This window comes from Panthera pardus, unplaced genomic scaffold, assembly GCF_024362965.1.
Source record: "Panthera pardus isolate Hobbes unplaced genomic scaffold, ASM2436296v1 HiC_scaffold_22, whole genome shotgun sequence".
Lineage (NCBI taxonomy): Eukaryota > Metazoa > Chordata > Mammalia > Carnivora > Felidae > Panthera > Panthera pardus.
Genome location: NW_026526788.1, coordinates 40,857,319 through 40,884,610, shown reverse-complemented (window position 1 = coordinate 40,884,610; position 27,292 = coordinate 40,857,319). Strand labels below are relative to the sequence as shown.

The 27,292-nt window shown below is 38.8% G+C and overlaps 2 protein-coding genes across 11 annotated transcripts in view; both read right to left on the bottom strand.

Moving 5' to 3' along the window:
• Positions 1 to 27,292, bottom strand: part of NRG3 (neuregulin 3) — a 1,050,974-nt gene that overhangs the window by 453,399 nt on the left and 570,283 nt on the right. The gene's annotated exons all lie outside the window — the stretch shown is intronic.
• LOC109264499 (60S ribosomal protein L17-like) lies at positions 21,606 to 22,214 on the bottom strand. Its single transcript, XM_053909649.1, has one exon. The coding sequence runs from the start codon at positions 22,175 to 22,177 to the stop codon at positions 21,623 to 21,625; it is 555 nt and encodes a 184-aa protein (XP_053765624.1). The 5' UTR covers positions 22,178 to 22,214; the 3' UTR covers positions 21,606 to 21,622.

Genomic DNA, 27,292 nt, shown 5'->3' with positions numbered 1-27,292 from the left:
AAAAGCATTGGTGTAAAGGAAGATTTAACTGAACATGGTATATATGCACTGAGGCTTGTGAACAGTGAGTTGGAATTCACTACACAAACAAGGGGTAGGTGGATCCCAGTGCTTGGGGAGCAGGGTAGGGACAGCACTGCAGGGAGTGGAGAAACCAGGTCTGCAAAGTAGCAAGAGCAAGAAGGCCTGGAGAAATGGGGCCCATAGGAGGAAAAGCAAAAGCACAGCAGAAAACGGCCAGGACAGAGATTATGAAGCATGCAAGGATACCACCTAGGGAAGCAGCAAGGGCCTGACTGTGAAGGGTTTTAGAAGTCAAATTGAAAATTTTTATTCTCTTAGCCCCATAAAAACTTGTAATAATTATTCAGTAAGGAATTAAATCATTAAGCATGCATTTTGAAATGTAAATCAGTGGTTGAGGCGCCTGGGTGGCTCAGACTTTTAAGCATCCAACTCTTGATTTTGGTTCAGGTCTTGATTTCATGGTTCATGAGTTCAAGCCCTGCATCGGGCTCTGTGCTGGCAGTGTGGAGCCTACTTGGGATTCTCTCTCTCATCCTCTCTCTGACCCTCCCATGCTTGCTCTCTCTTTCTCTCTCTTCAAATAAATAAATCAACTTAAAAAATATGTAAATCAGTGGTGGAGATTAAAGGCCCAGTTAGCCTGGTCACCAGAGCAGCCTCTGGGCATCTTTCCTCTCCCTTAGTACCTTGAATGTGGCCACAGGCCTCACCAACTTCAGGGATAATAATTAGCTATTATGCCACCAGAAGGGCTTACTGATTGTTCATGGTCAGCATCTGTTATACTTTGTTGTGGCATCCATTTCGATTGGCATGTGCCTATGTCTCACCATTGTAAAATGTTTCTATATGGCTCCTCTTCTAGGATGAAATTATGGCAAACTGGGATTACTGAAGGGGGGGGGGGGGCTATTGCAATGTAACAGAAAATACAGACCTATGTGCTTTTTGCATTGTAATTACTTTAAAGTACTTTAAGAAGCCATCACTCTTCACAGTTGAAAAAGTCTGATTTTCTGGTCATTTATTGTTCAGCAGAAGTGTGATTAGGAGAGGAAAACTAGTTAGAAGGTGAGGGTAAGCAGAAGTGTGACAAAGATGGGAACACTTTAGGATACAAAGGAAGAGGAGGAGTTTGGGGAGTAAGAATAGTGAGCTTGGGTTTAGGAATGTTGATCCAGAGCTACTTAAGGGAAACTCTGTGAGGGGAACTAGAAAACCTATGTGCCTGGAGCTTAAGAGAGAGGAGAAGATAGAGATGTGCCTTTAAATAGAGATGTGCCTTTAGATGTCATCAAAAACAAGGTAGAGAGTTAACTTGTGACCATATGAGATCACCAGGAAAACCAGGTCACTTGAAAAAATAAAGAATAATGGAACACATGAAAAACTTTTCATTTAAAATGTGGCCCAAGTGGAGACTCATGGGAAAGAAGACTGAGAAGGAACGGTTGTGAGGGCAGCACCCTGGACAGAGTCATCATTAGGGTGACCATTGTCCTGATTTGCCTGGAATAGCTCTGGTCTATGCTTGCTGTTCCAGCATCTAACTGGTTCAGCACTTGACCTAGATGAAAGTGTTCAATTTGAACAATAAAATCTATGGTTTGAATTTCAATGAATAGAAAATTTGAGGAGGGAGTGGTCAAGAGCACTAAATGCAGGTCTGTGTGAACCTTCCAGCTTACCACCCTGTTTTGTTTGTTGTTGATGATGTTGTTTTATTTGAGAGAAAGAGAGAGAGAGAGAGAACAGCAGGGGACAGGGGCAGAGAGAGAAGAAACAGAGAGAGACACACAGAGAGAGAGAGAGAGAGAGAGAGACAGAGAGAGAGACAGAGAGAGAGAGAATATCTTAAGCAGGCCCCATGCTCAGTGACCAGCCTGATGTGGGGATCAATCCCATGACTCTGGGATCATGACCTGAGCCGAGATCAAGAGTAGGATGCTCAACTGACTGAGCCATCCAGGCATCCCCTAGCCCACCAACCTTTGATGATCCCACACTTTTCATCTCCCTAAGAAGTATTCTTTGCCATGAATCTCAAACACTTTCCTTGGGACTCATTTTCAGTAGGTTTTAATTATCTTGGATACTGATTAGCTCTTTGTGGTCATCAAGTCTATTTGAATGGTCAGTGTTTCATTGTTGATGTGTTTTCAGTGTTTTAATTTTACTGCAGCTCTTCTGGGGTGCTGCTGTTTTTGCTTCCATCATTATATTTCCTTATTACCCTTCATTTTTAAGTTGACATCCCTGATGGTTCTGGTGTCAACAGGTTAAAATTAAGTTGATCAGGGGAAAGTTACAAACCTGTCATATCTGATCTACTTTAAATCCCCATAACTAACAGCCAATCTGAGATTCTGATCTTCATGCTATGTATGAAAATAATGTATCCCATACTGAGTTTGCAGTTTTACCATGTTAACATTTTAATTGACTCTATTTGAATGAACAGTACATTCCCATAGGTTTTAGAGAAATATTGATTTCTTGTGGGAAAATACTCAAACTACTAAATGCACATGAAACCCCATAGGAGCCCAATTTAAACCATAGAACATTTAATTACAAAGCCTTCTGTTTAATTGGTTTGCAAAATAACCTTGTTGAGGAAATATTCCATTAGAGAAATGCTATTGGCTAGGCAAAGTACTACAACTTCCCAATGTTTTTTTTCTGGTAAATTCCTTCATCACAATCTGAGTTGCCCTTATCAGACCTTATACTTTATTTTTTCTTTGCATCAGCAGATGGGCAGAGAAGCACTCTCAAAAAAATCACCACTGCTATATGTGTCTTTCTCCCATTCATTAGGAAGTTACTTTCTGCACTGAGAGGAACACATAAGGAACATTAGGAAGGTCACTATATGTGCTAGCCTGGCCCAGTGGTCATCTGGAGGAAGAACCTAGCTAGAAAAGCCAGTGGTTCCCCATTCTCTGGGTTACCAAAGTATCTGAGGGTTTAGCAGGGTAAGAGGCAACACCCATAGACCCATGCCAGCTATAGGCTTTGCAACTCATGTTTTAGGGTAGCTCTAGAGCTAATGCACAGGCATCCCACACATGTTCCCTCCAGAACTGAGGCTGAACTTGCACTGATCTCATTTGACTAGGGACCTCATACTCCTTTCCTCCTTCTCAGAATGAGGTTTTGATTTCTAAAACCTGCTGCTCAAGGCCAAATGTGGCCACAGTCTCCTTTCCCCACATCCCTTCCCTTCTGTTTTGTACTGCTCTAAATCAGCCGAACAACAGATTGTACCAACTCCCTCAGACCTGCCAATTTGTACTATCAACCCCATCACAGGAGAAGCAATATCCCTATTACTGAATTAGCCATACAAGTCTAGGAAGGGTGGGACCAACTTAATCCCTGTTCCCCCATCAGCCATCAGGGCCCAGCATGTCTTGAAATCATTATACAAGGTTTTATGACAGCACATTGTTCCCATTTATTCTCTTTTCTCCTTAATAGGCTTGAGACAGCATTGTTCTGCACACAATTTCCACCTCACGATTACATTTTGACATGAACAGCAGTCCTAACGGCATATCTTACCTGTACTGCTGTGTGTAACTTTACTGATAATCCCACAAAGGCACTAAAATTGGTCAAGAGACAGCACCACCTGAGATGCTGGGTGAAAGCCCTGGGACAGAATCGCAGCTTGAATCAAGAAAATCACTTCACTGGGATCAGAAATTATTCAGTCAGGTAAATTATCACATAGAATGTGAGCTTTACCTAAGAGTTTATTGATGTCAGTAACTTGTTTATTCTGGGTACATTTCCTGGTTTCAGAGTAACACATATAAAATTATTACAAATCACTTCTTTCCCAAATCTGTTCCCCAAAACATGTAAATTCCAGGAAACTGATGGGGGGAGGGTGTGGTAGTCCAGAGTTAATATGTTTAGAAGACACAGAGTTGACTGATACCATGGTTCAAAATAGAAAGATAGGAGACAAGAGAAGGGAAGAAGGGAGGGAGGCAAAGAAAGAATAAATTCTAATCAGAGACAGAAAAGACGCATGTAGAAACATCTATATTTCTCTGAAAACCAAAGGGTCACTTCTTTGAAAAAACAGAAATCAGTTAGAGTGTTGATTAAGGTTCTGTGATTGCAGGCAACAAAACCCATTCTAGTAAACCTAGCAAAAAAGGAACTTGTTGGAAAGAACTGCTTGCAAAGAATGATAGAAAAACTGGAGTCTCTTGTCTCTGAAAAGATACATCAAGGCAGTGCTGAGATGTTGGCTGTAAAATTTCTCACACAGTCTCTCAGTGACACTCCTGTCTACCAGATACATGAACTTCAAGCATTAAATACCTTGTGGCATTCTTTTTTTACAGTTTTATTTATTTATTTTGAGAGAGAGAGAAAGAGAGAAAGAAAGAGAGAGCAAGTGGGGGAGAAGCAGACAGAGAGAATTCCAAGTAGTCTCTGTGCTGTCAGCACTGAGCCCCATGCAGCACTTGAACCCATGAACCATGAGATCATGACCTGAGCCAAAGTCCAGAGTCAGACACTTAATCAACTGAGCCGCTCAAGTGCCTGTGTGGTACTCTTAAGAATAAAACTGAAAAGAGTGTGGTTTTGCCCCAGATTTCCTACCCACACCCTAGTCACAGCCTGTAGAACCTAGACACTCAGTGCTCCCAGGGGTGTCCCAAAGAGAGTGTGGGAAAAGAATCCTAGAAACAGCAAAATCAGGCAGTGCCTTTCACAGTCACCATGCTTTGTCCCAGGCTTTGCATTGTAGTATCCCATGCAACTACCTGATCTTACCATTCAATCAGCCTTATCAATTAGGTAGTAGTATCCTAATGCCATTGCTAAGGAAACAGGACCAGGGAGAATAATGGACTTACACAAAGTTAACATCTAGTCAGCAGCAGAGCCCAGACTAGATCTTGGCACAGCTTCTGTTAAGCTATTTAATATGATCACTTGCCTGAAACCTCCTGTTTTCCAATTTGAGAGCAAAATAAAAGTCAGTGATTTTTCTACTCAGGACTGATGTTCAGGTGCTATGCACATTACAGTAATATCAGTTCTTGAAATATTGAAATACTTCCCAACCAGTTATAAAGGCTCTCTGGAAGCCATATGACTGCTACTCTGGCCATCAAGCAGTCTCCTTAAGTCCTCAGACCTCACCATGATTCAACAATAAAAGATTTAATGCCTGGCATTCCAGGGGACAACTAGGATCCTGACACTGAATTTTGGCTGGCATCCTGTCTGATTAGTTGCAGTCAGTTTCACACCAAAATATTTTGAATTTTACCACTGTTTCTGTTTAAGTCTTAGGAAAGAAGATAGCAAGACTTTAAATAACAGGATCCACTTTAGATTTTAAAATTGTGCCATATTTGAAATAAAAATAGCTAGGTCATTATTTTCATGATGGTCTGAAAGAAAAAAAACACTAATAAAAGTAATTTACCTCTTGGCCCACAAAGTCTGTGCCTCATTGAATTTCCATTTTGGGGCCCTTTTTTTACTTAGAATTATTCCTTATTTATTAGAAACATTAATCTAGTGGGAATGTGTGTTTGTGCTATAGTTAAGAAGAAAGAAGAAGAAGAAGAAGAAGAAGAAGAAGAAGAAGAAGAAGAAGAAGAAGAAGAAGGAGGAGGAGGAGGAGGAGAAGGAGGAGGAGAAAGAGGAGGAGGAGGAGAAGAAGAAGAGGAAGAAGAAGGAGAAGAAGAAGAAGAAGAAGAAGAAGAAGAAGAAGAAGAAGAAGAAGGAGGAGGAGGGGGAGGAGAGGAGGAGGAGGAGGGGGAGGAGGAGGAGGAGGGGAGGAGGAGGAGGAGGAGAAGGAGGAAGAGGAGGGGGAAGAAGAGGAGGAGAAGAAGAGGAAGAAGAAGAAGAGGAAAAAGAAGGAGGAGGAGGAGGAGGAGGAGGAGGAGGAGGAGGAGGAGGAGGAGAAATGGGATGTATGGTGGGGCAGAATTCTCCTTTACTCATTAGCCAGGCTCCAGGGAAGTCTCTAAGAGCCACTTACCGAGAAGACCATAAATCACAAGCAAGAGTTTTCCCAGAGGACTCTGAGATACTGTACTTTGTTATCTTCCCAAACATGATGGTACTTACTTTGTATTCCAGCTCCACTTTTCCATGTTATAATACATTCATTTAAATGCAGATTTTGTTATTCTGCTTAGCATCATCAGTCTATCAGACAAACACCTGTGGTGAAATATAAATTAACCTATCTCTGTATATTATCGGGAAGAACTAAGCTTGCCACAATTATCAATTTGCCCTCAGGGTCACCTTTTTTATCTTTCATACATTAAGAATCCCATTCAGAATTGCACTATCACACCTTGCCATCTTAAGGGCTGTCCCTCTCATTAATAAGACAGCTTTGGCCACACCACAGCATGAGGGGTTCATCCATAAACCCAGGAAAAAATGTCATGCTGGGGGAAAGTGCCATTGACAGATGTGCTGATATCAGTGTGATACATCACAATGCATCCATTGCTCTATCTGGAAGGCTATGGGATGACTCTTCACAAGACAAGAACATTCAGGCTGAGAACGCAAAACAGAACAGAAAGAGCCTCATTAGAAGTCATCTGACTGGTCATTTATGAAGGGTGCAGAGGGGTGGAAATTAGCTTTCCAGGAAAAGTGAACCCAGGAAATCCACAGACAAGAGCTAACAACAGTGTCACAGTAGAGGGCTCAGGACATCAGAACGATCATTAATAAGAGACAGCTCTGTGTTCCACAAACAGTATTTCAGGCAATACTTACAGCAGATTGGGGAGTAGGATGACATTTTCACCACTGAATGGAGGAGGTTCAGAGATTACATTACACACGGCTGTCGGCCATGCTATCTTGCTCCTCTAAACTATGTCCCACTACATTAGTTAAAAAGCAAGAAGCGTCTGACAACATACTAAAGCCTGGTCACACGCTAGTGAAAGCACTGTCCTCATATGCAGTACTGCTATATCTGGAGCACTCAGAGTGAGGTTGCACCAGCCCTAGAAATTGACATCTCAAGTTTTTAGTACTGAGTTTGGTACAGTATCTTTCCTGAGCCCTCAAACCAGGGTTAGGTACACTTAGTGGCCAATCCTATGGCCAATTCCATAGTCTTCTGCCATACACTCAACACTTTTAAAAGTATTTGTCTGTAAATTGCCTTTCGGAGTGGACAAAAGTCCTCATGAAAGCTACTGCTGGAATGTTTTGCTTACCAAAGTTCCCATACTTATTCCAGTGCACGGCACTAAATAAATATATATTGAATGAAGAGTCAATCTCCAACTCAGCCCATGGCAAAGGGAAACTGACATGCTGATATGAACACCTTGAGCAAATGAATGTATCTCCAACAGTGCAGGTGGAGGCTTGCTCCCTAGAACTGGCTTCTCCTCCTTAATCACTTGGTTCTGAATCCAAGTTGCTCAAAGAAGCATGTCATTATTTTTAGATGTCCAACCTAGGTTTTCTGCAGAGGCAAAGTGTGTATATCAGCTGCCATAAATGCCTTCTCTCCTTGGCAATTTCATCTCTCAACCAAAGATCAGCACTGGCATCTTAGACATTCACTTGTCCCTTCTGCATTTAAAGATTGCAGGACTAGTTCCCTAGAATTTGAGTGTGGTCACATGATGAAATCAGTAGACCTCTAAGGCAAAGACCCAGAACTAGAAATTTAGTGACCTACTATGGTATCCTACTTGAGAGATCAGCAGTGTTCCTATAATGGCTTCGTGGTCACAGGATGTATAAGCAGAATTTGGTTCACTTTAAAATGAAATGGAATGTATCTAGAAAGTCAGAAGCAAAACTTACTAGAAATGTTACAGAACTTTCAGGGAAAGAGAAGTAGTTGATGGTTTTGTGAGCAAATACAAACAATAATAGCAGTTGAAAACCATGTTCTCATCTCTAGGCTTATTTATTAAAATACTCATAGGTCTTCTTAAGATCAGTAGATTCATCAACTCTCTCTCAAAAGCATACTTCCTTACACTACAAACTCCCTTTTCTCAAAAGACTCTATTGACTAGAATTTCCTAAGTGCTCCAAGCTCAAGACTGAGCTCATTTGGGTCTGAAGGACTTACTCCTTCATTAGCCATGTTGGTTATGACTCTGAGATGCATTTCTGCTCATCTTGTGTGAAAGTTCACAACTCTCTTTATATGAGGGACCATTTACATAGTTTACACATTTAAATCATTTCTTCTCTTCGGTTTCACTTCGACAGAACTAAGAACATCATTTTTAAAATCAACCAGGAGGTACAGAATACAGATACACCCTGCTTCATTCTTAAGCTTTCTTCTAGTAGAAATGGATAAGTTACAAAATAAAATGATTATCTCCATTGAGTTAAGTAGCACTTTTTAATGACTCCAGATATATCCTTACAATCATTCAGTCACATAGTCTTCACAACATATCAGGCGAATCGAATTGGAAGACAAGACAATGTAAATCCCAGAACAGAATTACATTTTAGATAGCTTGGATATTTAAAATATGTCTATGTCACAGACTAAGCTGAGAATTGTCAGATTTAGAGGGATCCAAAAAGAAATCCCAGAGGAAAGCCGTATCTTTGTAGACAGTTATATAAAAAATGCAATTCATGCAGTTTTACACATTACAAAGTCATTTCAAAACTGCCTCATTAAATGTCACTCTATTTGTGTGAAGTAAGGTAAGACTGATATAATCGTCACATTGATACGTGAGGAAACTGAGGCACAAAGAAACGTGTTCACACTCTTAAAAAGTAGCTGACTGGGGATTCAAAGTTAGTTTCTGGCTTTGATTCTAGTATTCTTGACAAAAAATAGAAATATAATTACCTTTTATTACAAAGTTTTTATTGAAATATCACAAGGAACACATATTTATTAAAATCAGTATATTTTGGCTAACCTGTCTTTATTAAGGTGTCTAGCACCAGAGGGTACAAAAGGAAAGAATGTACTTTGTGTCTGCCATAAAGCCTTTTACAATTTAGCTAAAGGACAACAAAAACACCAAAAGAACCCGGAAAGTTGTGCCACTAAACTGATGTTATCACGAATCTGGAATTATCAGAGCAAGTGAAGGATACTGTTGGCTCCAACAGGTTCGTCAAGCCTGTCAGCCAGGCACCAACACTTTGTCCATGAGAAACAGGATTCCAGAACACAGTAAGCTCACAACCAAGACTCTGAGATTATTGATAAAATGGGAAAAATAAAATGGAGAAAAGCAATCAAATCTATGTCAACTCCCGCCAAGATATTTTTTGACATATACTATCCCCCCACCCCATCATTCAAATGGAACATCTCTCCTCTGCTTGTCACTTAAGACACTGGATCTCCTCAGATTTCATCCATTCATTTCTTCCTTCAGTTCTTCAGCATTTAGTAATTGTCTATCATGTACCAGGTGCTCTTTGGGATGTTAGGAATACAGCAGTGAAGAAAAGAGATATAATCCCTGACCTCATCAGTTTACAGTCTGATGGGAAAATACAGACAATACACAAATAATGATTAGATGTGCAGGATAAAAGGGAATAATTGCTACAGAGTAAAATAAAGCAGGAAATAGAACTAGGGAGTCCCATTTTCGTGGTTGAGGAATTGATAATTCTTAGAATGTGGTCAAGAAATTTTTCATCCAAAGTCAACATTTGAGTGAAGATCTGAAAGAGGAAATAGACCAAGAAGTGCTCTTCTCTAGGAAAACAATACTCAAAGTAGAAGAAATAGCCTCTATAAAGAAGACTCTGGGGTAAGAGTATCCGTGGTATGCTGAAGGGAGACTAAGGCAGACGAAGCTCTGAGATGGAGTGAAAAGAGGGCAATTGTATGAGGAGAGAAAGCACATGGGGTGTGGGGGGAGAGCACAGTAGGTCACAAAGGGCGTGGGGGATGCTTGAAAGGACATTGGCTTTTAACTTCAGTATCCTGGGGAGTCCCTGGAGGTTTTTTTTTTCCCATAAGATTCTTTTTATTTTCTTTCTTTCTTTCTTTCTTTCTTTCTTTCTTTCTTTCTTTCTTTCTTTCTTTCTTCTTCTTCTTCTTCTTCTTCTTCTTCTTCTTCTTCTTCTTCTTCTTCTTCTTCTGTTTTAGTTTATTTATTTATTTTGAGAGAGAAAGAGAGACAGAGTGAGGTAGGGGCAGAGAGAGGAGAGAGAAAATCCCAAGCAGGCTCTGCATTGTCAGTGCAGAGCCCAAAGCGGGACTTGAACTCACGAACCATGAGATCATGACCTCAGCTGAAATCAAGAGGTGGACACTTATCCAACTGCGCCACACAGGTGCTCCAAGAATATGTTAAAGAAAACAAAGGGAGAAGCAGCAAGGCCATGGCCAGAAGTGCATGTACAGTCCAGACAAGAGATGATGGCTTTATCCCTGCTCTGCTTCTTTTTCCCCATTGGCTGCGCTTGAATGGTCCCACCCATTCTGATTTGTTCCTTTGCACATCATCGATGTCCAGATCACTTCCAAATCTGTCTCTAACTTAGACCCCTCCCATCAGCTCCATGTTATTTGACAATAGCCTAGAACCAAGCCCTTCTTTCTGGATGCCCTATAGCTACCTCCAAACCACAGTAGGTTGATAGTAAACTCATTAATTTTTCACATTAGTAAGTTGAGAAGGCTTTATTTCTCATCTTAGTTAATGATATTACACACTCAGTTGTCTACCTATAAATCTAAATCATACTCCATTCTTACTTCTCAACAAATAATCACTTGCCTACACCTTCAAACCTGTTACCATCCTAATATTCCTATTGTTGTTGTCTCAGTTCAGGACATCCTCTTATTTTTCCAGAGGTCATTAACAACTATTCATAGGTAGGATGGGTCCACTTAGACATACAGATACAAAAGTTCAGCCTAGGCCCAGCAAAGATCTAATTATTCCTACCCAAGATAGCATAGTCATCATTTGGAACAGACACATGCTTGCTCTACTATTTCTTCCTTATTGCCAAGGGACATGTGTTCTAAAGACCCACTGAAAGGATTGTAGCAGATTAGATGCAAATTAGAGAGTGTGTTCTTCTGTCTGTACGAGTAATGCACTACAGTGGATCAAGGGCAACAATTGAAAATGCTGAAATAATTCAAGCTAAAAAAAAAGCTAGCATTAAATACAAGCAGGGAAAGTTAACATAGAGAGAAATGGATAGATTCAGTGAATAAAAAAGAAATAGGTTCAGGTGGACTGGAGAAGGGGACGAAATGGGGATGCTGAGGAAGAAAGAGGCTTAAAGGTGATTTCTGGTTTTTAGATTTATATGCTTAGTATGGCTCACTGAATTCCAAGATTATTCCAACTCTTACTGGGGCCAGAGACCATGAAATGTGCCCTATGAGAAAAGTGGGAGATTATTTGCAAGGCTTCAGGGTGGTGGTCATTCTAAAGCATTAGATGGAGACTTCAGATCTTGAGTTGGGGGATAAGAGACAACCTACCACACACCCCTCTCTACCTTTTTCCAAGTTCCAGTTTGTTCCCTTCCTTCTCTAACATTCTCCGCTGCTCTAGAAGTTGCCATTCCCTATCATTCTCCAGCACTTAGAGCCTGTGCTGACACTGTGGTCCTTACTTACACACCGTTTTCAAGGCAATTTGTTTCAGCCTTATACACATCATGCATACTTCTTGAGACCTGAGAGCTTCCTGCAAGATGTTTTCTATCCTTCATTCTATTTAATCCTCACAAGAACTCTTTGTTAGAGTATCACACATTCCCAGCTAGGAAAGCTGAGGCTCTGTGGGTATGTGATAGAGTGAGACTTTACTTACAGATTTGTGAGACAGCCAAAACCTGCATTTTTGCCCTGCAATCATAATCTTAAAGGTAAAATAAATTTAATTAAACTCTTGTGCTTTGATGTATTACTCATAAGTGTCCAATAAATATTTCAAATATATGTCATTCAATGAACAAACTCATATAACTTCCTGGAATGTAAAGGAACAGAAGGAACAGGGATGTTCTCAATTCTCCTATTTTGTGTTTAAAGAACATTGAAGACAAACATTTATATTTAAGAAAATGATGCCACTACAAAGAAATCAAATCATATTCTTTCTAAAAATCATCTGTAAAATGTTAAGCCTTAAATAGCAAGGCAAGGTCAAGAACATGTGAAGAAATGAAGGAGCAGATTGCTAATTATCATTTTTATTATCTTCTAGGAAAGAAAGGAAGGTTTTCCTGTAATTGCTTTAGTAGGCAGTCATAGCAAATGAACCTGAAAAATGCAATATTCCTTCTCCAGAATTGTTCGTTGTCTCAATTTCCCCTTTGAAAGTATCAGCCAAGCCTCTTTTTAACTGTTTGTAAAAACAAAATCAAACTGAGTTATGGCTCAGCATGGTAGGGAGTTCATAATGTTGGCTCTTTGCCTCAAGCAGTGTGGGATTTGCCCAAGAAGAGAATTATTTTTCCAGTTGAATTCAATACTCCTGCTGCAGGACTACTGTGTGAGGAACACATTCCTGTGTTATTTCACTTACTCATCATTAGGTCAGACCCTTCTTCTCAGGACATCTTTGTTTCCTCCTGGAGAATCACTAATATCTACTGCATCTTCCATTTCAAGTGGGCCTTTGTTCCTGCTGATCGCCATGTTCCCATCTCTGCTGGTGCAATGAACTGCTTTCATCACATATTCTTGTTGATGTCCTAGAGCCTCTTCTGCAGTCCGTGAGTCCAAACTGAGCTGTGGTCCATGAAATGGACTGCTTCCATGTTATGGTAGGTATAATACACCATAAATCTCTTATACCTTAATGTCTTAAAGAGTTTAACTGAACATTATTCTTTAAGCTTTTGCTTACATTTTTTCTGAAGAACCCCCACAGTGCCTTATGGATACCTAGGCAAGGACAACTCTGAGTGACGGGTGACAAGCTATTCTCTAAATGATTCCTCTACACTGAGAATAAAAACTTGATCCTGAGCCAAACCTGTATGAGTGACTCTGCTCTCCTCTTAACTCCTACATCCTTTTTGTCTCAGCTATTTGTCAATCCAGGTAAGTTGGCTATGAGAGAATCACTGAATTGCAAAGGGCACCCTTAAAGTCAAAGAAGCCATTCACTCATCAATGGTAAATCCTCACTACAATATCCCTCCCAAGTGGCCATTGTAACACTCAGTGATGGTTACAAGACGGTATTTCTTTGAGTTAAAACTGGCTTTTTAACTTTCACATACCATTCCTGCCCATGATTCACACCAAAGGTGCAGTGAAGGATGTTTTCTGTCTTTTTTTTCCCCAAGTCTCATTAGTGCTGCACAATGAGGATTATGTTACCAAGAAGAAAAATCAACACAAAGTGAAAAAAAGAATCACTCTTATTTATTTTACCTTAATAATGGGATTTTTAAAATGTATTCTGTTCAAGTATGTGCACCACATCAAAATGGCAATTGTAGTGAAATACTAAGCTCCAATAAGATGTCATTATTTTGGCTTTTGTTTTTATTTATGTGGTTATTTTGCCTTTTAAGAATTAGGCAGAAAAAACAAGATAACCTCAAAATGATATGCAAAATCTGAGAGCAGGAAGGGGACCTCCAGACAGCATTTTATGTTAATTAACTGCCCCAGGCAATACTCACTACAATAGATATTATAATCATTCAACCAAATTAGAAAAAACCTAGTAGTTTTGGGTGACTGGTAGTCAGTTCAATCCTATAGCTGGTCCAGTAACAGAGACAGCAATCTTTAGCTACAGTCTGAGAAAAAATTACAAAGTTAATTTAGCAGAATCTTTCATAAGTTTAGATTTTAAATGGGAAAAAATCAATGCATCCATTTGGTATGCTATTTGGCACCATGTACTAAAAAGCCTTAAAAACAAAAAAGCAACAACAAAAAAGATTCAAACTGTAGGAGTCTCTAATTCTGCTTTTGGGAATTTATCCTAAGAACATAATCTGAAATAGAGAAACAGCTTATGCACAAAATACTCATTGCAGTGTATGTTTCATGGGAAAAATTTGGAATTAATCTAAATATCCAATAATTGGAGGGAAGGCTAAGTAAACTTTGTCATTTGGTATTTTGCATAATGTAAACATCTGCAAAAAATGTTATTTACAATGAGGTGATGGTAGCATGGGGATATGTAAAGAGAATAAAACAGGAAAAAAATATATGGATAGCACACTCTCAAATATGTTAAATATGCAGCTCTAAAGATAAAGACTGGGAGAAAATAAGCAATCATGCCAATAGAGAATGCTAGGAAATGGGCAATTGTTTTATAATTCTTTTTTTCTTTCTTTTTTTCCAAAATGAATACAAATAACTTTTAAATGGAACTGGAAGGATACCTTACATTTAAAAAAAAAAAGCTGATTCCTTCTGAAATAGAATATCATCTCACATCCAAAGCAGCTGTACAGATTACAGTGGTGTTATTACCAGGTTTATGAAATATGAATGCTGACCTTGTCTCTTCGCCTGTACTGACATTGAGTTGTGTTTACTGGAGGCCAATTACTTTTTCTCTCACCTTTAATTCTTCTCCAAGTTTTATCATTTACTATCACTCTGTAAGCCTAAAATTATTTGATCAAATCTGTCTCCTTCTTAAAGTAACATTTTCTTCTTTTGTTTCAGAGTAGTTCTGAATATATTACAAGAATTGTACGCATAATGCTAATGCCAACATTTTGCCCATGAGGGTATCTTATCAGAAAGACCACATCTGAGTCTGTATTCTAGGCAGCTCTCAACGCCTTTATGAAATTAAATAAATGCCAATTCTAATGAGCAAGGAAAGTAAAATCTCAACAACTATCTTCTGGAGCCTTCAAAATAGTCTTGCTTTCTTTAGGCAAGAATCCACTGAAGAATGTTTTTATTCTCACATCTCTTCAAGGGGAAATGGCAGAACCCCAGCACTTTACAACTTCTCTTCTGGGCTGACACACAGAAACAGACAAGAGTAGACACAGCTGGCAGATTTGGCCCCACATACATTCACCAGGAAGTTGATGAAACTTAAACATGGGCCCCCCTACTTGCTTGTGGTTCCACTGAAGACCCTTTATATGTTTTGAGTTTGAAATTTTGTAGAGACCCCTTAAGTGACAGAAGATACATATCCCACAAAATTTAGATTAGCCACTGGACAGGGCCAACTTTCCCAGATTACTCTCAGTAGCACTTGGAGAACAACCCTGATTTCTGTTGCTTCTGAAACTGACTTTTAACATGTAAGACCTAGTTGGGCATATGGAGGTGGAGAATAAAGGGGAGAGAAGAACAGAAAAGAAATGGAGGGGAAAGAGAAGTAGACAGAAAGGGATCAAGTATGACAAAATGCTCTTTGTTGACCCTAAAGAACTGAGATTAAAATCAAGTTTTGGTCTTTTCCCAACAGAAAATCCTAACCCGTCTTATTTATTATACTCCAAGAGGGTGAATTTGGGGACCATAGGAGGAATGGCTTTGGTACTATCATTGTTCAAAATGCAGCTTAAGAAAGAAAGGATATTGGCCCTTTTCTGTGTCTGATATGCTTACAATAGCCAATTCTTAATTGCCAAGATCTCAGATGAGTATGTTATTTTGGATCACACAAAAAACAACTCATAAAATTTCAATTTCAGAAAATGATGGAGGGGACTTGCAGTTTGGCTTTAATAGCAAATCATCACAGAAACACTGACTATTAACAAAGAGCCTTAACAAGCTAGTTCAATTCCTTCATTTACAGATGGGAAATGGAGCTTAGAAAGAAGTGCCATGCCTGGGATGATGAACTTAGTGGCAAAGCAGGGAAATCAATGCTGTTTCCATATATGCATTTCCATACACGCACATTTTTGCATATTGGATGGTACCTTATTTAAAGAAAAATAAGTTTTCTGGTATGTTAAAGAGAAAATAAGTATTTTAATGTTATCTGACTTTGCCACACACGTGCACACATATGCACACATCACAGTGGTCTTTTCTGTGTGATAAAACTGTATTTTATCACATGTCCTATTATTTCAAAACCCCATGATAAAAGTTTTGAACATATACTGCATTTGTACTTTCTTATTTATGTGCATCTTTATTCTCATTTCACTACCTGCAAATTGTGCAAAGGAGGTCGAAGTTGGTTGAAGACATAAAACGAATTCTCTTCTCTATGAGAACTACAAATTTCAGATGCTTTCTTCAATCCCCACACAGTCACCTGGAAATACATTTAGCATTTTATTCCAAGGACTGCAATTGAGTTCAGAGAATGCTGAAGTCACAGTAAATCAATGCCCTGGGTTGACACCTAACTAACCCACAAATGCTTTTTGGTGGGGGAAGAAGTTACTATTGTCTGAAACTGAATACAAAATTCAATATAGCTTTAACCTGGTATTGGGATCAAACCTGCAAAAGGGACGAATTATATCTGTGAAATAGCAAGGTGGAACTTGATACTTAACTTTTGGGAGATTACTGACTTTTTAAAAAAAACTGCAATGGACGTGGTCCTCAAATAAATGTCCTCCTGCCAATGCTCACCAATATTTTTCATGTAATTTCAGAGCTTTTCTGGACTAAATCAAAAGACAAAGGTCTATAGTTCCTCTGTCCAATGTGACAGAATGTGAATTTACATATTCATCTTCTCCTTCTCAGCCTTGATTCCTCCTCTATTTGCAAACTCTGTCATGATGAGGCTTGATAATGTCTAAGGTGATTTCTAGCTCCAAGATGTTCTAAGTTTCTATGAGCTTTCTATCCAATCTGTACTGAAGAAATAAATTTATATAACCACTCTTAGCCCAGTGGGAAATTCAAACTTAAGGTTTCTCAGAGGTTCACAATGACATTAGTAATTATGTTGATGATATTTTTTAATCACCACTGAATGTTACTTCATTTTCACTTAAATGGGAAGAAAGAATTATCCTGACAAGACGGAGAATATTCCTGAGATACTTACTTAGTTCACTTTGGTTCTGCATGAGATTGAAACCATTTAGCAGAAAATTAAATTAACATTTGCCAAGAAATTAAGATAAAATGTGAGGGTCGCCATGTAAAGCTATTTGTCATTCTGGAAAGAATGGATGATCCATGTCAACCTTAAAACTCAGCTCCATGAGCAATTGGAAATTATCAAGAGTTTTAGAAGCGGTGGACAAATGGAGTCTGATACAGGTAAATACCAGTCGATTCAAAGAGTGAAAGTACAACTGACTGTGACAGATAGATTCACTGTCCATGAAGATCGAATTATCAAAATGTGGTGTTCCAAAAATCCTGGAAGGGCTAGGCTTTGCTGTCATAATAAGAAGATTAATCTCAGGGAAATTAGAGTAAACTTCAAGAAAACACTTAAGAATGACTCTGATTCTTCCTGATATCCCATGATTTTAAATTTCCTTTATTTTCTTAACCAAAGCAAAAGAGAGCATAGATAGACATTTGATAACATTTATAACATTTAAGAGGAAGAAGGAGGTTCCTGAGCTTGCAGAAGCAAAGCCAAGGGACGTTCTTCCATTTATTTATGAGCCAGAGGGCACACAAGCAAAAGCTGATTCAGGGCCTTGCCTGTCTGGAGTTGATCCTTGACCAGCCCCATTAAGTGGAAAGGAAGATCAATACCACTGGTAATTTATATGCAGGCTGAAATAGATCTGCATAAACCTATGACTAATAAGGAGGAAATGAGACGCTAGTTAGATAGCTAAGATGATGTGTATCTGTAAACAGTAGGGGAAATGATTGCATCCTTAGATACTTCAGAGAGTAACTGTAAGTTTCTGCAAAGGTGAGACAGCTTAAAAAGTTCTATTATACACTTTATTTCATATCTTCTTTCAAAAAGCATTTTCTGAGGACCTACTATGCCTCAGACACTGTTCTAGGTGCTTGGAATACACCAGTGGGAAAGGACCAAATGTCTGTCCTTGTGGAATTTATATGCTAGATGTAAAAGTCAGACAACAAGCAACAACCATGCTAAAATAAATAAATTTTCTAGTGTGTTAGAAGGTAATACATCCTGTGACATGTTTTTTAAAAGAATATGAAATAGGACAGCAGGATGAGGAGCAATAAGTGAGGTGGCAGGTAGCTTTCAGAGTTAAATGGACTGCTCAGAGTAAGGATCACTTAGAGTGTAAAATACATGCAAAGACTTAAAAGGGATGAGGTGGTTCGTAAAGCTGATATCTGGGGAAAGAGCAATGGATCAGAGGGAACATCTAGAACCTACAGCTGGAGTGTGGCGGTGTGACTACAGTAGGAAAAGCATGGGAAGAGGAGAGAGGGGATCAGAGGTAGACCACTGTAAATCCTGCAACTTTTTCTCTCAGTGAAATGGTGAGCTGGATTTCCTGCATAGTAGTGACATGATCTGACTTATGTTTTAGTCACTTTGGTAGCCATATTGAAAACAGACTATTGATGAGCAAAGTCTGAAGTAGGGAAACTTGTTTAAGTCTTCATTTTATTATTTCTTATAAATAATCCAGGTAAGAAATACTACTGATTTAGATAAACGTAATAGCAGTGGCAATAATGAGAAATAGGCAGATATTGAGACAGGAAAGGTAGCTGGTGAATCAGGTGTTGACAAGAACAGGAATTAAATATTGGAAACAGGAATTAAATATTAAATATTGGAAATGTTGAGTTTGATATATCTCTTAGATATCCAAGTAGAGATATAAAGCAGACATTTGGAAATAAAAGTCTTGAGTTTGGAATGGAAGTCTGGGCTGAAGCTATAATTTTGGAAGTTGTCAAGTGGTACATAAAGCCACGATGCTGCATTCAATTCACCAAGTCATAAGGAAAGAGAGATACAGAGACAAGAACATCAAGGATTGAGATGCTCCCACATTAAAAGCTTAGAAGAGAATGAGTAAAGAGTGAGGTAGGAGAAAAATCAAGAGTGTGTATGATGGTAGGAGCCAAGTGAAAAAAGTTCACTCAGCAGGAGAACATGACAGCCTTAACTTTTTGACCTCTTCAGACAAGTTACTTAACTTCTAGAATCTCGGTTTCTCTTAGTATGTATGAGGTTGCAACTGGCTTTCTAAAGAGACAGCACTGGACTGTGGAACGATTCAGAGAGATTGAGATTTATATTTTAGATTTCTTAGAAGCTGTTTGACCTTGGGCAAGAAACTTCTTTTTGGATCCTTAGCATCTTCATCTTGAAATGAGATAATAATGTCTGTTCCACTGGGATTTGGTAAGAATTTGTGCAAATCACTTGGCCAGAATAGTATCTGGCCCATATCAGATGCAATAAGTGTGATTTGCTTTTGTTGTCTGCTCTATGCTCTATCATGTCTCACACGAAGATTCAAATTATTTTAATGAACATCTTCTGCACAATTGACTTCAACCTTACCCTTTGATTGATGAAGTAGGTCTACTGTCCATTTGTAACAATACTTTAGCTTGAGGCTCTCCTGTGACTATTTATTTGGCTTAGATTATTGCTTCACTCCTAACAATGACTTCACTCCCCCAACCTCTGCCCACCTACCCTTTACCCATGCTCTGATTCCCTTGGGCTCCAATCAAACAGGCTAGGGAAGATTATTTCAGAAAACTACCTACAGAAATATCAAATAGATCTAAATCAGAGATACACTAAATGTTTTCTGGTATAATTTTTCAGACCATTTTCTTAAATAGATTTTCAAATCTCTAAGAACATAAAAAATGCATCATGTGGAAAAGTGTACTGGCTAAACAGAGCAGCTAAAATACCAGTTTCTGAGTCAACTACAACTGACTTCAAATCCAATTTCAATCACACTAGTTGGATGAACTTGGGCAGGTGAATGAGCTTCTCTAAATGTCAGCTATCTCATCTGTAAATTGGGTCTACAAAACTTATCTCAGGATCTCTGTGATGTAAAATGAGATAATTTAAGCAACAGCTCTTAGCAAAGTACCTGATATGAGTAAATAACAGTCATGTTTATTGTTGCTTAGCCCTACCTGCATATTAGGTACCTGGACACACTGAAGTTTCACACTAAAATCTTGTTGAAAAATTCACAATTTAAGACAACAGTAATGGCACAAGAGGCAATAATCCAAACATGTTTCCAAATGTTGGAGGTCTTGTAGTATGAATCTCTTCATGAAAGAAACAATTAAATTGAGGCAGACTATGGCAAGAAGCCATCAATTCATGAGGTTTTATGTAATTCTCCACTCAAGACATAGCTGGTCATGCTGTCCCTGGTGATGGTTTCACAGCCCCCGAGTCAGAATGAAAATCTCATCCTAGGTGGGAGGCCTCCCTTTGAAGGTCAGTTCTACTTACAACCATGCAATTCACCCCTGCTTTCATGAGACACTGTTTTTGGAAAGAAATCCCTGTATCTATTCCAACTGAAGTTAGAACTACCATTTTATACATACTATAATTTAAAGCAAAAGATTAATTTTATGTGAGCTCCATGATAAAAATAATAAGGATTTCCCCCAATATTTTTCATATCCAATCAAAGTAATTTATTGTGTGATTATTTAATTTTTATTTGGAGTTGGGCGGGCTTCATTCTAAGATCATTCCTACTACTATTTGTATAGCCTTTAGCAAGTTACATGTCCTCTATAGATCTTGGTCCCCACATTTGGAAATAATGGTATTTCAGTTAGAGGATGGTTATAAAGATGAAATGAAATTTTATGTATAACACATCAGGCCTACGTGTTCAAGCATTGGAAGTTCTCCTTCTTCAGTAGATTTATGCTTTCTCACACTTTGATAACTTCTAACTAACCCTTATCTACCTTGGGTTCAAAATTGTCAAATGGCTAGCCTCGTCCTGTAAAAAAACAAGAATAGGCTCATAATTATGTCCCTGATTGTCCTCATATAAACTTAAATAAATTCACACCATTTTAATTAAGTTTAATTATTTTCACTAGACTCAAAATAGATTTGATGTACATACAATAGTTAGGGCTTTATTATCATACACAAAGTCTTGAGAATTATCTTACAAACAAATACTGTATCCATGTGATAGTCCTTAATTATTGTGAGCCTAAGGAGGCTGCGATCAATATATTGATATATACTGAAATGTCATTTTGGGCTCCACAAATCAGACTCTGAAATTCAGTGTACAAAATTTTCATGAGACAAGCAGAGGAATGTGAAAGGAAATGTCATTGCTTTGCTCTATATTTTATGTGTTTCTCTTTTCTCACAACTAACATAGGTATATAAATCACTAAGATAAAGGCAAAAGACTTTTCTTTTTGTAATAAATGGTGTATAATAATTGCTGTCTTGGCCATTCTCAAATAATCACATCTCTATATTCTAAACAAGGATTTACACGAACAATCAAATTAGCAATGTCTTCTTGACATGGTTAACCTCGACTCTGGAATTTGGAGTGTATTCACCATATAATTATTTTTAACCTGCATGAATTTTTCTCCTCAGGGTTACAAGGCTGGTCCAGCTGGTGGTACATAGAACACTGACTTTGTGTAAGAGGCCAGTCTTTTTTTTTTTTTTTTTTTTCTTCTGTTTTTACTTTTATTTGCATGTATTTCATGCAGAATTTACTCCTGGGCCATAAGTTTTTGTTTCTTCAGTTTCTTCTGGGATATCTTTTTCTTCTGTGCAACCTCCTCTTCTGGTTTAGGAACAATCTGCTCTTTTTCAGTAAGGATCATCTCAATGTGGCAGGGAGAGCTCATGTATGGGTTAATCCGACCATGAGCCCTGTAAGTTCTACGCCGCATTTTGGGGGCTTTGTTCACCTGGATGTGCTCAATGACCAGAGAATCTACATCTAAATCCTTAAGTTCAGCATTACTCTCTGCATTTTTAAGCATGTGCAGTAAAAATTCGGCACTCTTTTTGGGCCACCGACCCTGTGTCCAGCCCCACTGTTTGGCCTGGGCACACCTACCAACTCCACCATTGTAGCGTCGGAATGGCACACATTGCTTCTGAAAAGTGACATCTTTCAGATACTTGGTGGCTTTTCGGATATGCATACCCTTGATGGCCTGGGCAGTTTCCCGTGTGTTCTTAAAGTGAACACGAAGATTTGAACCTCTTGATTTGCATGATTTTGTCGGGTTTTCCGGGTCAAGTGAACAGCGAACCATTTTCAGAGATCACCTCAGGCCGCTTACGGGAAGAGAGCAAGAGGCCAGTCTTTACACACCAGCTCCACTCCACTGTGTGACTTTGGGAAAGTTACTTACTGTCTCTGATTCTGCATTTATTTCCCCATAAGAAGGAAATAATGAGAGAATCATCCATATTAATTTTGAAAATTAAAATAAACAAACAAATGATGGAAAGCATGTAGAAGACTCATATACTCCATCCAATATGGTCATAAATTAGTCACTGAAAACTTTGACTTAACAACTCCATCTTCTGAGGTAAGATGAGGTTCATCTTAAATGTATTTGCATATTTACAGGAAGATGAAACTCTTGCCTTTTATACAAACTTACAAAATTGTTTTTAAAAAATACTATATGATTAAATGGGAAGAAAATACAAAACAAAACAAACAAAGTAGACTGGAACATACTCTTCCCAAAATCATTCCCAATAAATCATTTTATGTTCACTCACATTTTAGTTGGGGTATCTTGCTCTTCATCAGTGGCAGAATATTCTTGATGAGACTTTAGGATAATTGTTACATTTTAAGGAAATGATAGATGCCCTGTTCCTGATTAGATTACCCTTCAAGAATCCTACTAGTCTATGTGTGTGCTTACCATACTAAATGCCCTAATATACCAAATTAGTCAAATTAATATTCAAAGGCAGAAGCTCTCTTGGTACCTGATGCTAAAAGCTATTGACATCCTGTTTCTTGAATTATTCAAACATACATCGTTATCAATTTGTATAAGGGTGTTTTATAAATTAAAAACAGGCAATTAATTTAAAGATACATTCTTTTTCAGGTTTATCTAGAAAATAGCCCATCTTTAGATTCATTTAAAGTATCAGAGGCTTGTAAAGCTATTTGGATGGAGCAGGGATATAGTGGGGACACAAGTGTGGATTGAGTTCTTCTAGCACCATACTGGGGTCATGAAGCATGACACCCCAAAAGCATTTAAGACACAATCTAACTATGCTTGTTAGAGCCAAGATGAATTGTGAAAGATACCATAACCACATTATCTGGTTTCTATTGTAGCACAAGTTTTCAGAGGTATCATTCCCATTTTATAAATATGTAAACTGAGATTATTTCTATTTTTTAGATGATTAAAGCCAAAAGAAATTGAGGTCACTAGTAGAAAGTATTCTGAGAAAAACTGGTTGAGTCATGTATATCACACCTGGTTACAAAATCCAGGACAAAGACTTTGCCACTCTCTTTAAAGAGCTTATAGACTCTGGGAATCCCAAATCTGGAAGTACCTGGAAAGTTCTCTAATCCAGCCCTGTCCCTGGCTGACACATGGTTCCACGAGCAATGCAGCTCTTATGAGAAGATCTTTAAATCAAACTCTGGCTTAGCATAAGGAAATTTCATAAGAAATCCACTGATATACAAGGTTCTGGCTCTTCCTGAGCAGGGGTTGCTGTGATTTGAAGCAAGGAAAATCAGATCAAGTGAAAACTGGGAAACAGGATAATGGTGGTACCACCAAGGGTGACTTATTTAATGAATAAAAATGCATTAATTTAAAAATAATAATGGTATCAATAATAATAATAATAATAAATAGCTACATTTAAAAATAATTATAATTACAACAATTATAATGAGAGCATTATAATGCTTGTACATCTTGCACACATGTAACAAGATGCTGGGCTACATTCTTAATATACATCACCACCTTTAATATTCAAACAACCCTGGGATAGAGTCATTATAATTCTCATTTCTACACAACAAAACTAATGCTCAATGAGGTTGAGCAATCTGTCCAAGGGCATAAAGCCAGAAGGTAGTGCCTGCATTCAGAAACATCTTAGATTGCCTCTGAAACTCTACTTCTTACCCACTGTGCTACATGGCTTGCTCTTGAAACTCAGGAAGGAAAAACAGGCAAGTAAACCATTCACTAAACACCCAAACCGTACCCAAGATCAGAGGTGTCAATCCAGGTGAAAATGGGCAATCACGTGACCTTGTTTCAAATCACCACATTGCTTTCTGTGAACCATAAAGCCATTATAAAAAACTAACATGGGGGCGCCTGGGTGGCTCAGTCGGTTAAGCGGCTGACTTCAGCTCAGGTCATGATCTCGCAGTCTGTGAGTTCAAGCCCCGCGTCGGGCTCTGTGCTGACAGCTCGGAGCCTGGAGCCTGTTTCAGATTCTGTGTCTCCCTCTCTCTGACCCTCCCCCGTTCATGCTCTGTCTCTCTCTGTCTCAAAAATAAATAAACATTGAAAAAACAATTAAAAAAAAAAACTAACATGCATGCTCACAGATTCAAATACAGTAAAAATTACTAGATGTTGGAATTAAAAGTTTAAAGTATAATTACATTTCCAGATGGTCTTTACATATGAAAAGAAAATTAAAGTCTGATGCATACAGTATTTTCTTTTATTTTCTTAGAAGTGCTCATGGCGATTAAAAGTCAGGATTTGCTCCCATCTCTAAATTCCTAAACACTGCGTAGGCCTAAATGCTAACAGGTACATTGGGTGCAGTGCACACAATAATCAAATCCACTAGGCTGTCGAAGTGCTGGGGGTAACCAGAGATTATTTACCATAAACTGGCCTTGAAAAATTGGTTCTGTCCATACTTAACAACTCAAGATATTATTGTAAAAAATCTCCATTAGTAACAGGGAAGAAAACCTCTTCAAAAAAGAGAATGGGGTCTGATTTTTTGTAGAATGCAGCTTCATTATAATTTTCTGGGAACCCATCTACAGGCATAGGCAGGGATACTGCAGGTTTAGTTCCAGAGCATTGCAATAAAGCATGGGGAGGGGCAGAGGCAGAGGTGGGGGGTGCGCAGAGGATCCAAAGTGGGCTCTGTACCGACAGCAGAGAGCCTGATGCAGGGCTTGAACTCATGAACCATGAGATCATGACCTGAGCCGAAGTCACTCAACCTACTGAGTCACCCAGGTAACCCAAAATGGATTTTTTAAATAATAAGATTGAAAGTCAAAATGACTTGTTTTTTTTAATGTTAATTTATTTATTTTTGAGGGGGGAGGGGCATAGGGAGACAGAGAATCCCAAGAAGGCTCTGCACTATCAGTGCAGAACCCGATGTGGAGCTCAAACCCAAAAACCGTGAGATCATGACCTGAGACAAAATCAAGGGTTGGACGCTTAACTAAGCAACCCAGGTACCCCTCACAATGACTTCTTGATCCATTGGCTGCAGAATGCATGTTGTGATAGTGACATGAAAACAACATTAATCTTGTATAACTCCATCAGAGCTCTTGGGTGACCAAGTGCATTGTCAATGAGCAGTAATATTTTGAAAGGAATTTTTTCCTGAGCAGTAGGTCTCAACAGTGGGCTTAAAATATTCAGTAAGGCATGTTGTAAACTGATGTGCTGTCATCCAGGCTTTGTTGTTCAATTTATACAGCACAGGCAGAGTAGACTTAACATAATTCTTAAGGGCCTTAGGATTTTCTGAATGATCAATCAGCATTGGCTTTAATTTGAAGTCACCAGCTGTGTTAGTACCTACCGACAGAGTCAGTCTGTCCTCTGAAGCTCTGAAGCCAGGCACTGACTTTTCCTCTCTAGCAATGAAAGTCCTAGATGCAGTCTCCTTCAATATCAGCATGCTTCAATGCCACTGAAATTTGTTATTGAGTATAGCCACCATCATTAATGGTCTTAGCTAGATCCTCTGGATAACTTGCTGCAGCTTCTACACCAGCACATCCAACTTCTACCCCAGCACTTTTAGTTATGGAGATGACTTATTCTCTTAAACCTTATGAACCCACCTCTGTTGTCTTCAAACATTTCTTCTGCAGCTTCCTCATCTCTCCCAGCCTTCAAAGAATTGAAGAGAGTCAGGGCCTTGCTCTGAATTAGGCTTTGCCTTAAGGGAATGTTGTGGCCGGTTTGATCTTCTATCCAGACCAGTAAAACTTTCTCCACGAGTTCAACAATAAGGCTGTTTTACTTTCTTTATCACGTGTGTGGTCACTGGAATAGCACTTTTAACTTCCTTCAAGAATTCTTTTCATTCACAACCTGGCTAGCTGTTTGGGGCAAGAGGCCTAGCTTTCAGCCTACCTTGGCTTTCAACATGCCTTCCTCACTAAGCTGAATCACTTCTAGCTTTTGATTTAAAGTGAGAGACCTGGGACTCTTCCTTTCACTTGGACACTTCGAGGCCATTGTAGGGTTATCAACTGGCCTAATTTCCATATTGTTGTGTCTCAGGGAATAGGGAGGTCTGAAGAGAGGGAGAGAGATGGGGGAATCACCAGTTGGTGGAGCTGTCAGAACATACACACCATTTATCAATTAAACTTGCCCTCTTGTGTGGGCACAGTTGGCATTGCCACAAAATAATTATAATAGTGACACCAAAGATCACTGATCACAGTCCATCATAACAAATATAATAATAGTAAAAATATTTGAAATATTGCAAGAATTACCAAAATGTGATACAGAGACACAAAGTGAGCAAATGGTGTTGGAAAAATGGTGCCAACAGATTTGACACAGCATTGCCACAAATAAAACTGCAGTATTTTCAAAGCAACATAAAGCAAAGCATAATAAACCAAGATATGCCTGTACATTAAAAAGCAGAGAACCACCTACGTCCAGGGATGTCTGCTTTATACCATCAGCATCATTACATCATCATTGCTATTATCTTTATGAATACTTACAAAGGGTCTTATCTGAGGGACTTCAGAGATTATTTGCTCCTTTTTTAGGAAGGCTTATGGTGTTTAAGACAATCACCTCATAAGGCTTGAGAGCTTAAAGTCAGAATTTGCTGAATCCTTTACAAAGCAGAACAAGGTGCTGCCCTATGTCTGGGAGACCCAGTCACCACTGCACTGCCTGCCATCACCCAGCTCTGTACTCTCATCATGTATGTTTCATAGGAAGCACATCTTCCTGTTAGCTTCTTTCAACTTTGAAAGCCATGTCTCTAGCAAAGGCCATGCTGGCCTCTGCCCCAGGTCCGGCACACTCACATAGAAGTGCATATATTCCTAGAAAGCCCCCACAGCAGCCTGCTTTCTTTTCCCGTGTCAGAGCCCTTCTTCCCCATTC